The sequence below is a fragment of the Habropoda laboriosa genome, unplaced genomic scaffold, assembly GCF_001263275.1.
Source record: "Habropoda laboriosa isolate 0110345459 unplaced genomic scaffold, ASM126327v1 scaffold22, whole genome shotgun sequence".
NCBI classification, from domain to species: domain Eukaryota; kingdom Metazoa; phylum Arthropoda; class Insecta; order Hymenoptera; family Apidae; genus Habropoda; species Habropoda laboriosa.
In genome coordinates, this window is record NW_017100261.1 from 6,124,262 (window position 1) to 6,138,942 (window position 14,681).

Here is a 14,681-nt window from a genome sequence, read left to right on the forward strand (position 1 = left end):
ATCTAGTTTTGAATACACTTCGGTTACTCTTAACCGGAAATTATGTTGTTTCGTACCTTCTTCTGTTTGCACATGTAACGTGCGCAAGCACTGGTTCAGCGCTGATCAGTTTTGTTGAAAATAAATTGATCATCTCGACCAGGAAAACAATTAAATAATGGTGCGTGATCATTTTGATAATTTTATTTGTGATATAAGTTTTTAAGTTATATTTTTTCAATAAATTGTAGGTGTTTTTGTAAAATTATGTTGGTTTGTTAGGTTATTTATATGTTGAAACACGCGGTGTACAGTGCAATACTTTAGGCAAGTACAAAAGTTGATAATCCTGAAAAGCCAGGACAAGAAGTAACACCTATTCATAGAATTAGGATTACACTTACTTCACGAAATGTACGCTCCCTTGAGAAAGGTAGAAAGTGTTTTCTATAATATTATTATTATTTACTGTTATTTTTATGCTAATTTTTCTAATAACATCTATTGTTTTAGTGTGCTCTGAATTAATCAATGGAGCAAACAAACAGAAACTCAAGGTTAAAGGACCAGTTCGTATGCCTACAAAGATTTTAAGAATAACTACGCGTAAAACTCCTTGCGGTGAAGGTTCAAAAACGTGGGATCGTTTTCAGATGCGCATTCACAAGAGAGTTATTGACTTATATTCACCATCAGAAATTGTTAAACAAATTACAAGCATTTCTATTGAACCTGGTGTTGAAGTTGAAGTTACAATTGCAAATGAATAAACAATTTGTATGAAATTGTACAAAATTTTAATAAAAATGTGAAAATGCAAATATTTGTGTAAAATTTGTATGTATTTTAACAAGATCATATACATGAGTATATTACAGTCACACACATACAGGAATTTAAAATTAGAAATTTTTTAAGTTTTGTGATTTAGTATTAAAAACATTGCTAATATGAAAAAATAACTTCTATTAGCAATAATTTAGGTATTAATTTGTTTATTTTATGAAGTTAATAAAAAATTATTTATAAATTATAATACATTGACGATTGTATATTTATTTGAAATATTCTGCATAATGTCCAGCAAGGCAGTAGCATACTTGTGAAAGTACGATCGTGATCCAGAAATAACTGTCAGTTAATGAAACGGGTAATTTATTGCGTTGTTCTATGTTCATTCTTCTTCTTGAGACTCGTTTCCAGGTTTTTTATCTTCCTCTAAACCTTCACTACCACTAAATCCATCCATTCCTTCTACTTCCTCTTCATCATCATCACCAGCCACTTCAGCATTTTCAAGTTCAGCTCGTTCCATTTGTCTTGCTAATTCTGCTTCATCTGTTGCAGTAACAACTTTGGGCTGCAAAATAAAAAAATTTTATTGCAAATAAAAATTTTTAATAAATTTAACTATTACAACAAATATACCTAATTTAACTTACAGCCATTTGTACATTAAATACACCTCCTAATGTTGTTATTTTATTTTGTATAACATCAATAGCATCATTTAATGCTTTCAAACCATCTTGTTTTTCTGGTGTCGATGTTGTCATAACTAAAGAGTGTTAAATGAATATTAGTTATTAATTTTATTCTTACTATTATAGACTTACATAAATAAAAAGTAAAAGCAATGTACCGTATAGTGGTGGTGCAATTAAATTAATTTTAATTGGAAGTTCATCGGTAGAAAGAGCTAAACCAGTTTTTAGTGCAGCTTTCACTGCATCAATACCTTCATAACCATAACAAGCTACTTCTACATCTGCTCTAATTTTAACCGCTTGAGAAGTCAATTTTCGTTTAATATTATTTAATAACACTTCCTTTGTATGTTCATCAAGACCACACTCTGCTAAAATAGATGGATCCCTAAAATAGCAACATTTTAACAATTACTATTATGCAAATAACACATTTTGTTTCACATACTCTTTTATGCTTTATACTTACAAAACTGATTGCTTAAAGAAATCATATGCAGAAGCTTTCTGCTTTTTGTATTTTTGTTCAAAATGCCATGCAGTTTTTTGATATAATTCTTCTAGTTGATCATCATTATCATAATGTAATAATTCTGCAACATGTCTCAGAATCGAATTGACAGCTTTTGCTTTTGCATATCTTTCAGTACATTTTTCTACATCTTCAGTTGATACACGACGTTTACTAAGATCAATATAACCTAAGGTGAGCAATTTAATACACTATTAAACAAAATGGTATATATAAATGATTTAAAAAATGTTTTATATCTGATATTTCTATATATTTTACCTTTTTCTTTGTCAACTCTGATAACAACAACTGGTTCAGTTTTTCCTACTCTAATAAGTTTATTAATAGATCTAATACGTCTTCTAGACAATTCAGAAAGAAGGATCATACCCTCAATATTATTATATTCCAATAAATGTACATATGCTCCCATTTCAGCTATACTACGTACATTTACCATTACTACATCTTCCACTTCTGGGTATTTTTCCTTATAAAATCGACACGACAGTACCATTTTTACTGCTAAAAATGAAATTTATATGTTTTATTTTAACTGTTAATATAAAACATTGTGATTTCTTTTAATAAAGGAAAAGTTGAATTTCATTATTAATAGATATATTTTTTCGTTAAAAAAATATACATCTGTCAAGTATTCTGGTAAATAGAAAACAAGGATATCGTATAGGTTAACTTCAAGTATACTTTGAATTGTATGATAGTATACTTTTTATACTAACCAGTATTAGAATACTTGTATAAAAATTAACAGACCGTTCACTTATACTACCAAAATATACTTAGAATATTAAAAATCTATTGCAGTATGTTAATAATCCATGTGCACTTTTGACTTGATTTTTAATCAGGTTATTAAGAGAAATACACAGCGGTGCCCAACTTGAGGTTTATTCACTAACATTTTGTCTAACAATGCGACATCTACCGTGATAAATACCTTCAGATAAACATCGTGATTAATATTACTGTTAGTTAAAAACTTTTTGTATATAAACATATTTTGAAAATAATGATGCATAATGGATGTCTAGTTTTATATTTAATTTCAATCTAGCTTATGGAAAAGTAACAGTACGCAAGTTACCTCTAAAACAGTATTAAATCGATTGTCGACTGTAACATGTACACCAACCTATATTTTTTCTTTTATATTGGCTATCCGATTGTAATAGTTAATTTTCTCAACACAACTATCTCCAATGACAATCGTTTTCGTGGATAATGTTCAATTACGAAGAATGACATGTCCCGACCAGGTTAGAAAATGATTGTAACATTATTCGAATCGTGTGTAAACCAAATTTTAGACGAATGTAAGAAACTAAAGAATACGCGCGGTTCCGCGTCCTACGATCAAGAATAATCAACAGGGCAAATATCAAAATCCAAATGCCTTTGATTTCGAGGAACTGTCCTCATATCGCCAATCGTGGTGATCTCGCGTTTATTGAGATTGTTGTATCTCAAAAGGAAAGGTTTAAAAAATGTAGTGAATGTGATACGGATGAGCCTAATTTATGGTTATGCTTGTTTCCTGATTGTCGCTGGGTCGGATGTCCAGAAACGCATTTGGATCACAGTACCGTACACAACCTAAAATTTCCTAATCATTGTGCTCATATGAACCTTTCTACAAATCGTATATGGTGTTACTCTTGTAACAGAGAAGTTATTACCAGGCATGTACCATCACCACCATTATCACCTACTCAGGTGGATATAAAAACGCCAAGTAATAAGTTTGCTGGTGATGCACCTATTAATGTTGATTGTAAAACAGACGATCTTAATAGACTCATATTGGACAAGTAAGTGTTACTTTTATTTCCTTTACAGACATTTATATTTAGAGCTTGTTTAAAATACAAATATTGAGAATTTTCAACATATAATACAGTTTTAAAAAGTAAAAGTATCTTTTTTGTTTTATAAATAATAGGTTCTATGGTGAATTTATAAATAGGGTGAATTATGAAAAAGATGGGTTGTTTAATGAAAAATCTGGTGATTCACCAGATAGTACAGATTCAGATGAAAGTAAAGATTTCTCTGGGAAACCAAGAGGTCTTGTTGGTCTTCAGAATATTGGTAATACATGTTACATGAATGCTGCACTTCAAGCTTTATCAAATGTACCTCCTTTGACTCAATTCTTTCTGGAATGTGGTCATATGGTTAGCTATATGTCCAAAGATAGAAAACCTGGTTTAAGTTTAAGCTATTTAAACCTTATTCGAGACATGTGGGATAGGAAAACAAGAGGATATGTTGTACCACATGGAATATTGTCTGGTATTCGAACAGTTCACCCAATGTTTAGAGGATATCATCAACATGATACCCAAGAATTTTTGAGATGTTTTATGGATCAATTACATGAAGAAATGAAAGAACATATCGAAGATGATCGTGATAATGTGTTAAGATTAAAGGGACTAGGAGAACAGTCTTCAGATGAAGATGAAACTGAAATTGATGGGAATGGTTCTAGCCAATCAGATGCTGAATATGAAACTTGTGATTCTGGAGTAAGTGAACAGAGTTCTCTTAGTGATGAAGGTGACCGTGGTACAAAAAGAAGATATTCTCGGGTATCTCAGTCAGAAAAATTAAGAAGTAAATTTACAAATAGAAGTATTAAAAAGTCAATTGTAGACCAACCATTTTCTCAGCCACAGAGATCAACACAAAACTCACCTGTTAAGTACAGGACTAAAAAACAAATGAAAACTCGAAGTATCATCAGTGATATATTTGATGGTAAACTTTTAAGTAGCGTACAATGTCTTACTTGTGATAGGATTTCAACAAGAGTAGAAACTTTTCAAGATTTGTCATTACCCATTCCAAGTAGAGATCATATTGATATGTTACATCAAGGACCTCTAACTCCACAGAAAGCAGGACCATGTTCAGATGTTGTATATGTAACTAATCAGTCTGGTTGGCTGTCATGGCTTTTGCAGTGGATGCGCTCTTGGTTTTGGGGGCCAGTTGTTAGTCTTCATGATTGTCTTTCTGCATTTTTTAGTGCAGATGAACTTAAAGGAGATAATATGTACAGTTGTGAAAAATGTAACAAGCTACGTAATGGAATCAAATTTTCCAAAGTTTTAGAACTACCTGAGATACTATGTGTCCATTTAAAAAGGTTTCGTCATGAATTAATGTTTAGTTCAAAGATAGCAAATTATGTTTCATTTCCACTAGAAGGGTTAGATATGCGACCCTACTTGCACAAAGAATGTATATCAAAAGTAACCATGTATGATTTAATATCAGTTATTTGTCATCATGGTACAGCTGGTGGTGGTCATTATACATGTTATGCATTAAATCCTATTGTTAATAAATGGTTTGAGTTTGATGATCAGTGTGTCACAGAAGTCTCACCAGAAACTGTAAAGCATTGTGAAGCTTATGTGTTATTTTATAAAAAGTGGTCACCAGAAATGTTACAATTACGTGATAAAACCATGGAATTAATGGAAATTTCATCTAGAGAATTGTCTGATTTAAATTTTTTTGTGTCTAAACAATGGATAAATCGTTTTAACACATTCTCAGAACCAGGACCTATAGACAATTCTGATTTTCTCTGTCCACATGGTGGTGTCAATCCTGTTAGAGCACAATTTGTAGATAGGCTTAGCATGCCAATTCCACAAGCAGTTTGGGAATATTTATATAATACGTAAGTACTACTTAAATTGCATTTTACATGTCTATTAAGCTTTTAAAATAATTTTATAAATTATGTTATAATTTAAGTCATTAACTAAAATAATATTTTAGATTTGGAGGAGGTCCAGCTTGTACACATTTATATGAATGCCCAATTTGTGAAGAGAAATATGAATCATTGCAGAAAAGGAGACAATATGAAATGGAAGTATTTCAGCAATTAAATCATAACACTGATAATCCTACTGCTATTTATGGATTAGCTATGGCTTGGTTACGCCAGTGGCAAAGTTTTGTAAGGGGTAAAGAGACTCAACCACCTGGACCAATTGATAACAATTCTATTATAATGAATAAAAATGGTCAAAATATCCTCAAAGTGGGTAAGTTTCTAATTAATATGCACCAGGGTTTATAACATCTTTATATATGTGTGCATTTTACCTCATTAACATAAATATTATGTATAGGTTCAGACTATGGACCAATACCAGAAGAACTTTGGCAGTTTTTCTTAACAACATATGGTGGAGGACCAGAATTAATGTTGCATTCATGTCAAAGACCTGTTTCTGCTCAGTCTAATGTATCATCATTACATTCCACTTCAAATTCAAATTTAGATCAGAATTTTAAATACAGTCGCACAGAAGTTAAATCTAATAAACTGTGTATGACTAGGAGTTCTGAAACAATTTCACAACAAGATAGTGCTATTGAAAGTTTAACTTCAGATAGTGACTCTCATCAAACACAAAGGGATGTCAGTGAGTAAATTAATTACTTTAACATCCTAATATTATGTACACAAATTAACACTTCCACATGGACATTAAAGTTATAATTGATATCCTTACATAAAAGAAACAATTTCTAACTGTCCTATTCTAGCTGTGTTATAGATTATTGCTAGATTTGTAAAACAAAAGTATCTTCTTCGATAAAACTACATGCACCATACTACTTGTACAATAAGTGAACATCATGAAACATTATCAAAAAATTTTAAACAATTTCTTGGTCTCTCATGGCATTTGCTTGTGTTTTTTGTTTGTCACTATGTGCAATTTAATGTAAATTTGTGGGTATTATGTGTATTTGGTGGGTAATTAGTTAGTACAAAATTGATATCTACGACTGTATTATTTAAAGACAAATGTTTAGCTGTATTTTTAGCCTAAACCAGTGACATTTTATTAGTTCTCCAACTTTGGTGTTAAATTTAACACTTTTCCTCTTTGTACATTTACTATAATGTCTGTGTGTCATTCCTGCATATACAAAATGTTGTAACACTGTTCTAAATTACATATTTTCTGGTTTATATGCATTGATTTAAAAAAAATATATACATATATGTGTATATATATATACCACAACAGAACTTTACAGAATGATAGTAACACATTCATGCTTTGTACTATAGAAAAATAGTAGGAAATTTAAAACTTCTACTGTATTAACTTATAAATTCATTAATATGTATATCTTATGGTAGGAGTTAGAAGCATTTTTTGTTGTGATCTCACGGCCTTGTATTGTTACCAGAATTATTAAATCCAATGATTAGCGTTTATTTTGTATGCAATATATTATAATGAAGTATTCATATTGTGTGCGTGAAACGCTTATATGGATGTTACTATAATTTGAATTACAAAACGCAGGGACACAAATGATTGTAAAGTTAATATCAATTATTAATTATCATTGTGAAAAGTAACATACCTAAGATAAATAATAAACAAGTTGGTTTCTTTATTTATTAAAATATACACTGGTCTTTATTGATACCTTTAATGTAGTATTATAATAAATAGTAAAAGAGGTATCTTTTTTTACATTCAGATACAACAGAATAATGTTTATGTTATCTATCATTTACTCTATGAACCATTTTTCATTCAAATGTATTAACAGTCTTGTTAATAAAGTTCTGATTAAATTTCGATTTAAGAATTGAGAACGGTAAAATATGGAAATAAATAAGTCTTATATATTTTTTATGTCTACAATTAAAACAGTAAACAAGTACTGTCATGCTGCTTTGATAGAGTTATTGGTTTTATATTCTCTCTATTACATATGTTTATTAAAAACTAGCATACAGCTGACATTTATCAGCTTGCTTTCTCAGAAAATTTTCCAGTCATGTCCTCATAATGACAATTGATACATCCTAAGTCTACATGTATCGGTAGGACTAGAATGAATATTTATTTTATAGATTTGTTGTATCAAGTAAAAAGGACTATGCGTGATGTCTCGCAAAAGTTATTGTTAGTTAGGTTGTACATAATGAGAAAACTATTTTGAAATTTTTACGTCTCGATTTATGTTAGTGATTCTTTCGGGGGTACGTTGGAGGTATAAAAAATCTTAGAACGAATTTATAGTTTATTAGGATTAGAATATGTTTGAGGTTTTAATTGTAGAGAATTTGTTCAAATTAAGACTTTATTTACCTAACATGGTTTTATTATCTAGTATAATATACATATACATTTAGATTTAAATAAAAATGTTTTTCTGCAAATAAGAGCAATTAATATATTTTTTGTATTAAAAAAATAAAATGGAAAACGTTACTAAAAATATAAAGACAAAAGATTTTATTTCCATTATGGAAAATGAAGCGGTAGTGTAGAATACAAAAATTGCAGAATATAGTAAAGCAGGACGTACGGAGCAGAATTATAATAAAATATATGCACAATTTCGCGGAAGGAAAGAGCGTTGAAAAATTAAATATTGGTAAGTAATTACATTTCAAAATTGTTAAAATGAATATAATTTTCCATTACTAGTTGCAATGTAATTTACAAATTAATCTCAAATATTACTAGTAAATCGGTTATTTTATATTGTATTAGATGGTTCTTTTTTTAAATCTTAGCTTTTTTCAAAGTATATAGAAACAAAGATCTTTCAGTGTAAAAAATGACCACATTCCTAAGGAAAGTTAAGAAAATGAAGAAATAGACAGTGATGCATCAGTAACATCATCAATAAGAAGACATGAACTTAGTAAAAGATTACTGAAAACAATAAGACATTAACTCACAGGTTGAACAAATACATCACATGTGTATCAGAATTAGGAAAAATTTCAGAAAAAATAAAATTCAGTTTAAAATCTGAATTGTTGAATGTTGTTAAAACAGCAAGACAGCACAGCACTAGTACAGTGCAATAATATAAATGTAAAATATTTATTGTTTAAAATAAAAAAAAAAATTATACATGGTTACAATAAAAGGTGAGATTAAATAGTATTTTGATTAAAATAAAATAAGAAACGCTATCGTGCATGAGTGCATGAATAACAAAATAAAGATATAAGCTAGACCTTATTATTTACTTTTTCTTATTACTATATTATTTTTTCCACGAAAGTTGCCCCGCATTTTAACATTAAGTTGTTTCTAAGTCAATCTTGAAATTAAGATAAGGAATATGAGTATTGTAATATGTGTGATACTATGTATTAAAACATCGATCGAACGTAAACCTGACTCGATTATTAAATGTAAAGTGGAGAAAATGAGAAATTATAAATGAAAGAATTAGTACAAATAAATATAAGTGATTCTTCTAGTAAAAATCGCATATTGTCTTTAATGTATTCTTTTATCAAAAGTAATTAGCCTTAACAATCAGGCTTAACATTCTAGGGTACACTTGTACATATCGGTCGCTGTAATCCAAGTTTAATACGATTTGAAAACTGTCAACGTTCAAATCTCGACTTCCTGTAAATTTCTTATCAAAGTGTTATCAATTTTTTTACAATGTCAACGAAATGGTGTTGAATTAGGTGTTAAAAGAGAATCTATAGAATCGATTGAAATTCCAAATGGCACGTATGAAATCCGATCGGCAGTCCTAGTTACCCTGTTCGGCAATCTTGATCCCCTAATTCGTTTTAAGTTGGGAGACGTGACTCTTAACTACAGTACTGACATTTCGAGAGATGCCTCATGGACCACATCGATCGAGGCTTGCGCGTTCGAGGGATGCTGGCCATATTCTTCTGAACTTCGAACCCCTGACAGGCCAACCCCGTAGTCTATGTCGCGATTAAGGGCTCGCGATTAGGGACTCGAGGATCGCGGTAGACCGTAGACGACCATGCGGTGTCGTAGCCCACGTAGTTAGACGGTTTCGACCTTTTATTTTCAAGTATTTCCGTTCTTCGGACCTGCTGTCGGTTCCTTTTTTAGTTTAAGCCTCTCGCTCTGCCTGTTAGAGAATTTCGCAAAAAAAAAAAAAGAAACGAAAAGGATAAAAAGGGGAAAAAACGAGACTAAGGCTGGAGGAAGTTGTGTCTGCCGTGTCGCACCATTTAAAAGCCGCTAAGTTTCCTGGAATACTGCGAAACGAATTATAATTCGTTGTTCGGTAAGTGAAACAAGATATCGAGAGTGTGTATTTAAAATTCCAGAACGTAATCAAGAAGCAAGATAGCAGGCAGGCACAGTTCTTGGAACATTTCAAAGCGAACGTTCGTAGAAAATGTTTCACTCGCCGATTAAAAGAGTTTGGACAACATTGATTGTAATGGGTTATCGTTTAAACGACGGATTTCAATTACACGTGTATGGAGAATCCTTTCTTTCTTTTTTTCTTCCTTTTTTCTTTCTTAGTAAGCTTCAGCTTAGATGGAATTGTGTCAAGCTATATGTTCGATTATTCTTCTCGCTCGAGCAATTAAAGTGACCTGCATATCGTGTGTCGTATATGTTATTTTAATTATTCTGATTACCGTGATGGAAATGAACGTGGATGTACTCGAAAATTTGGGCAACGAGTTATTTTCGAAAGTTCTGAGAAAATGTACCAATGAATTGTAACACTTTTTCGTTATAGTTCAGACAAATTAAGTGGTATAGTAAACTACTTGTAATCACTTTGATTTGATTATTTGTCGTATGATATAAATCAATTTTACTCGAATACCATACTAAGAATGGTGCAAATTCATTACTTATTATTCGTATTTTTCAACGTACCTCTTCGTATCCGCGTTTCGTCATTTTACATATAATATGAACGAGAGGAAAGGGGTATCGAAAGTGTCGTACAAATATATCGACAATGGCTATAGTTACAGAGTTGTACTGTATAACGATATTTATCCGCAACAGTTGATATGTGGTTCTGTATCGATAATTATTTTTTGTCGATTCAAGAAAAATGTTTAAAAACACCTAAGTACATTCGATCGCAATATTTAACATTATCAAAATTTATACGTACATTTCTCAACATTTTTTTAAAAACATTTGCAAATAGTAGTTGAAACTCTTTTTTCGCAGCGTTGCTGACCTACTTTGGACAATTTTAATCGTAGCAACAGTTGACGTTGAATTCAAGTTTTTCAAATAATTTATATCCCATTTATATTATACTTTTAATATAAAATTTGAAAATAATGATCCGAAGAATGTTAACTTGTCCGTTTTCAGAAGCAACGAATTAAAAAATGGCCAATTTTCGCGGCTTCTACATACCATCCTTAGGAGCAACATTGAACGTTGCCTGGGAAACATTAAAGGCTAAATGGCCAGAGAACAGTCCCTGTATGGAACTTATTCGTGGCAATGGTCCAGGACAGCGACAGCCGGCTCCAGGACAAAGTGGACAGGAACAGTTGAAATCATTCGACGAAGGTCGCGATAATACGGAAATGATGACTATGAACGGAGATCAAGCGTATCGGGACCAGAATAACGTAGCCATCGCCGAGGACTCGTTCAGCTATCAACGAAATGGGTAAATGAACGGGTTTGTGTGTGCAAGGACAGATAAAAAGGCACCTTAAAGCTATTGTATTGTCGCCCTTCGCTGTTCAGATAAAAAGAAAAATGTGAAAAGAGCTCTATATTGTGAAAAAAATGTTTCAAGTCATGATATAGGCACTGTTTAATTTTTCTGCAATTACGTGTCCAATTAGTATAAAATAACGATTACTTTTTGTACACGAGGAAATGAAATAATTAAATTTTGAAATAAATATTTTGAAGTATCAGTGTCTCCTGTGCTTCGTTCTAAAATTTTCAAAATTTTATTTTCGTAAAACAATTCGTTTAGTTTCATTTTTACAGTGAAAAAATTTTTCTATCGTAATGGTGCAAAAATAAGGAAATAATTATTCGAGTAAAGTATTATAAAAATGAGTATCGTAAAAATAAAAGGACCACTGCCGTGTATTTAACGTGTCTCTTACAACACAAATATAATTTTATTCGTTCAGAATATCACGATTTTATTGACACCTCGAATTTAACGTTGCAGGGACAAAATTAGGACAGGAAGTGTTAGTAGCGGCGAATTTAGTGAATATGACGAAGGTGGCGGTGAATTTGGTGGTTCAGGAGTAAAGATTAACGAATGGCAAGCCGCGTGGAACGTTACAAACGCTATACAGGTATTTTTCGTTCGATCAAATCTTCCTGCCTCTGTAAAAAGTCTCAAGATTATAGATACGAAACAGTCAATTTTAATAACAATCCGTTGAAAATTAATCATATGTAGGTTCATATTATTAAAAAATGAAAAACTTTTTCAAAGAAAAGAAAAAAGTGTAAGATGTCATGTGATTTTCTTCGCATATTCATCTCTTTCATATTCAATTTCTCACAAAAGTCGAAGCTATTCTATTGTAATTTATCATAACTGTAAATCCCATACAAAATTAGTCGAACGTGTAAATGAAATTCAAGTAAATTCCATAATTTTGAGACATTACGAAGGACGAAGGTCTCGACATTAATTTTATTATCATTCCAGGGTATGTTCATCGTGTCGTTGCCATTCGCCGTATTACGAGGCGGTTACTGGGCCATTGCTGCGATGATCGGTATAGCTCATATCTGTTGCTATACCGGCAAGATACTCGTCGAATGTTTATACGAACTGGACACTACGACTGGTCAACGTGTACGTGTACGAGATTCGTACGTAGCTATTGCTAAAGAATGTTTCGGACCTACGTGGGGTGCTAGAGCGGTGAATATCGCTCAAATAATCGAGTTACTGATGACATGTATCTTATACGTGGTCGTGTGCGGTGATCTAATGATAGGCACGTTTCCCGAGGGCGCGATCGATACCAGAAGCTGGATGATGCTCGTCGGGATATTTCTACTGCCTCTCGGTTTTCTAAAATCCCTTCAGCACGTCTCGGTGCTCAGTTTTTGGTGCACGATGTCTCATTTGTTCATAAACGCGATAATCGTCGGCTATTGTATCTTGGAGATCGGCGACTGGGGTTGGTCGAAAGTGAAATGGACGATCGATCTAGAGAACTTCCCGATCTCGCTCGGCGTGATAGTGTTCAGTTACACTTCGCAGATATTCTTGCCCACGTTGGAGGGTAATCTGATCGATCGTTCAAAGTTCGATTGGATGTTAAATTGGAGTCACATCGCGGCCGCCGCGTTCAAATCGCTGTTCGGCTGGATCTGTTTTCTAACGTTCCAAAACGACACGCAGCAGGTGATCACGAATAATTTACACTCGGCTGGATTCAAGGGTCTGGTGAATTTATGCTTGGTGATAAAGGCCGTGTTGTCGTATCCGTTGCCGTATTACGCTGCCTGCGAGCTCCTCGAGAGAGCGTTCTTCAGGGGTAGACCGAAAACGATCTTCCCGACGATATGGACCGTGGATCGGGAATTGAAAGTGTGGGGTTTGGCGTGGCGCGTCGGTGTGATCGTTTTCACCATTCTCATGGCAATATTCATTCCGCATTTCAGTATTCTCATGGGTTTCATCGGTTCGTTCACCGGGACAATGTTGTCCTTCATATGGCCGTGTTACTTTCATTTGAAATTGAAGAGAAACTCGATGGAATGGAGCGCGGTAGCGTACGATTGCTTCGTTATATTTCTCGGGGTGCTTTTCGGTGTGATAGGTGTATACGATTCAGGCTCCGCCTTGATCAACGCCTTTGAAATTGGTCTGCCGTTTTGAACCAATCGCTGTCTTCCAGAGAAACAGAAGTTCTATTAACATGTAGGATATTTTACACTCTTATTCTGCTCAAGGGAACCATCGAATTGCAGCTTGCGACAATTGATTTCCAGCGTTGTTGCGTTATCGTTAAACGATTCGGCGAAATGACGCCACCGAGAAACAAAACCTGCTTATTTATTATCTACGTTCCCCTTTTTCTCACACATGCCTAAATAATCGAATACGACACACACACACACACACACACACACCAAAACCCGAACATCGTATCGCTTCTATGTATAGACGGCTGCAGATGCATTCCAAAGTGTACGCATTTCCCTTGAGAACACGAACCTAATCGAGTATATATATATATAACGCGACAGCGTCTATATTTTTGCTGGTTTCGAACGTTTATAACGTTTTATCGTACAAAAATGACGTGAAAAAACGCAAAAAAAAAAAATAAACAAAAACAAAGTTATGATTACGTGTCACCGCTTAGAGACATTCTATAAAAAAGGAAAAAGAAAGCCAAAAAAAAAGAAAAAAAAACTATGTCCCTTTAAATAAGAATTATATATACACAGATTCATTTGATCGAAAGCTATGGACAAATGGTTCGAAACATTTTGAGATTGTATATTTATATTCAACCAGAACTCACACATATCTAGCAAATGATCTATTCAAGACGAGAGAATCGTAGAGAGAGAGAAATAAAAAGAAGAAAAAAATACACACAGCAGACACACACACACACACACGTACACACAGAATTCTATCCGCGTGTATTTCGGCTTCGACGCGTGTCCTTCCTTTCCTTGACAATGATCGTCGACATTCAGGGGCTTGCTAGGAGAACATTTAGACTTATTTAGTGCGCAGAAAATGTGACAATATCTTACTTAGCTGTAAGTGATCGATGTCTTCCACATGCGTTTACAAGCGACACAGACACACGGTGAAATATTGTACGTACAAGTTAACTACTGTTACGCAGATTTCGGGATTTTATAATCACATTGCGG

The 14,681-nt window shown here is 32.9% G+C and overlaps 4 protein-coding genes across 4 annotated transcripts; 3 read left to right on the top strand and 1 right to left on the bottom strand.

The window, feature by feature from the left end:
• Positions 1-78: 78 nt before the first annotated feature.
• Positions 79-749, top strand: LOC108572719 (40S ribosomal protein S20). The gene is made up of 3 exons (XM_017934996.1): positions 79-160; positions 307-412; positions 493-749. Exons 1-3 carry the CDS (start codon positions 158-160, stop codon positions 747-749), a joined length of 366 nt encoding a protein of 121 aa, XP_017790485.1. The 5' UTR covers positions 79-157.
• A 395-nt stretch (positions 750-1,144) lies between these two features.
• Positions 1,145-2,757, bottom strand: LOC108572734 (eukaryotic translation initiation factor 2 subunit 1). The gene is made up of 6 exons (XM_017935011.1): positions 2,724-2,757; positions 2,260-2,505; positions 1,936-2,167; positions 1,622-1,854; positions 1,422-1,537; positions 1,145-1,339 (listed from the first exon to the last, which is right to left on the bottom strand). The coding sequence occupies exons 2-6, from the start codon at positions 2,495-2,497 to the stop codon at positions 1,154-1,156; spliced, it is 1,005 nt and encodes a 334-aa protein (XP_017790500.1). The 5' UTR covers positions 2,498-2,505; positions 2,724-2,757; the 3' UTR covers positions 1,145-1,153.
• Positions 2,758-3,378: 621 nt separating this feature from the next.
• On the top strand, positions 3,379-6,463 carry LOC108572714 (ubiquitin carboxyl-terminal hydrolase 20). The gene is made up of 4 exons (XM_017934988.1): positions 3,379-3,812; positions 3,944-5,698; positions 5,800-6,071; positions 6,159-6,463. The coding sequence occupies exons 1-4, from the start codon at positions 3,394-3,396 to the stop codon at positions 6,461-6,463; spliced, it is 2,751 nt and encodes a 916-aa protein (XP_017790477.1). The 5' UTR covers positions 3,379-3,393.
• A 4,702-nt stretch (positions 6,464-11,165) lies between these two features.
• On the top strand, positions 11,166-13,665 carry LOC108572754 (vesicular inhibitory amino acid transporter). The gene is made up of 3 exons (XM_017935038.1): positions 11,166-11,463; positions 11,986-12,118; positions 12,481-13,665. The coding sequence occupies exons 1-3, from the start codon at positions 11,174-11,176 to the stop codon at positions 13,663-13,665; spliced, it is 1,608 nt and encodes a 535-aa protein (XP_017790527.1). The 5' UTR covers positions 11,166-11,173.
• Positions 13,666-14,681: the final 1,016 nt, after the last annotated feature.

What these genes read in the sequence shown, in the direction of transcription:
- LOC108572719 (XM_017934996.1), top strand. An exon ending in TGTACGCTCCCTTGAGAAAG is followed by an intron (nt 413 to 492) that starts GTAGAAAGTGTT and finishes CTATTGTTTTAG; the next exon opens with TGTGCTCTGAATTAATCAAT.
- LOC108572734 (XM_017935011.1), bottom strand. Translation starts at nt 2,497, where the DNA reads ATGGTACTGTCGTGTCGATTTTATAAGGAAAAATACCCAGAAGTGGAA. An exon ending in AATTGCACCACCACTATACG is followed by an intron (nt 1,538 to 1,621) that starts GTACATTGCTTT and finishes AACACTCTTTAG; the next exon opens with TTATGACAACATCGACACCA. An exon ending in TATTTAATGTACAAATGGCT is followed by an intron (nt 1,340 to 1,421) that starts GTAAGTTAAATT and finishes TTTATTTTGCAG; the next exon opens with CCCAAAGTTGTTACTGCAAC.
- LOC108572714 (XM_017934988.1), top strand. Translation starts at nt 3,394, where the DNA reads ATGCCTTTGATTTCGAGGAACTGTCCTCATATCGCCAATCGTGGTGAT. An exon ending in AATAGACTCATATTGGACAA is followed by an intron (nt 3,813 to 3,943) that starts GTAAGTGTTACT and finishes TATAAATAATAG; the next exon opens with GTTCTATGGTGAATTTATAA. An exon ending in TCAAAATATCCTCAAAGTGG is followed by an intron (nt 6,072 to 6,158) that starts GTAAGTTTCTAA and finishes TATTATGTATAG; the next exon opens with GTTCAGACTATGGACCAATA.
- LOC108572754 (XM_017935038.1), top strand. Translation starts at nt 11,174, where the DNA reads ATGGCCAATTTTCGCGGCTTCTACATACCATCCTTAGGAGCAACATTG. An exon ending in TTCAGCTATCAACGAAATGG is followed by an intron (nt 11,464 to 11,985) that starts GTAAATGAACGG and finishes TTAACGTTGCAG; the next exon opens with GGACAAAATTAGGACAGGAA. An exon ending in ACGTTACAAACGCTATACAG is followed by an intron (nt 12,119 to 12,480) that starts GTATTTTTCGTT and finishes TTATCATTCCAG; the next exon opens with GGTATGTTCATCGTGTCGTT.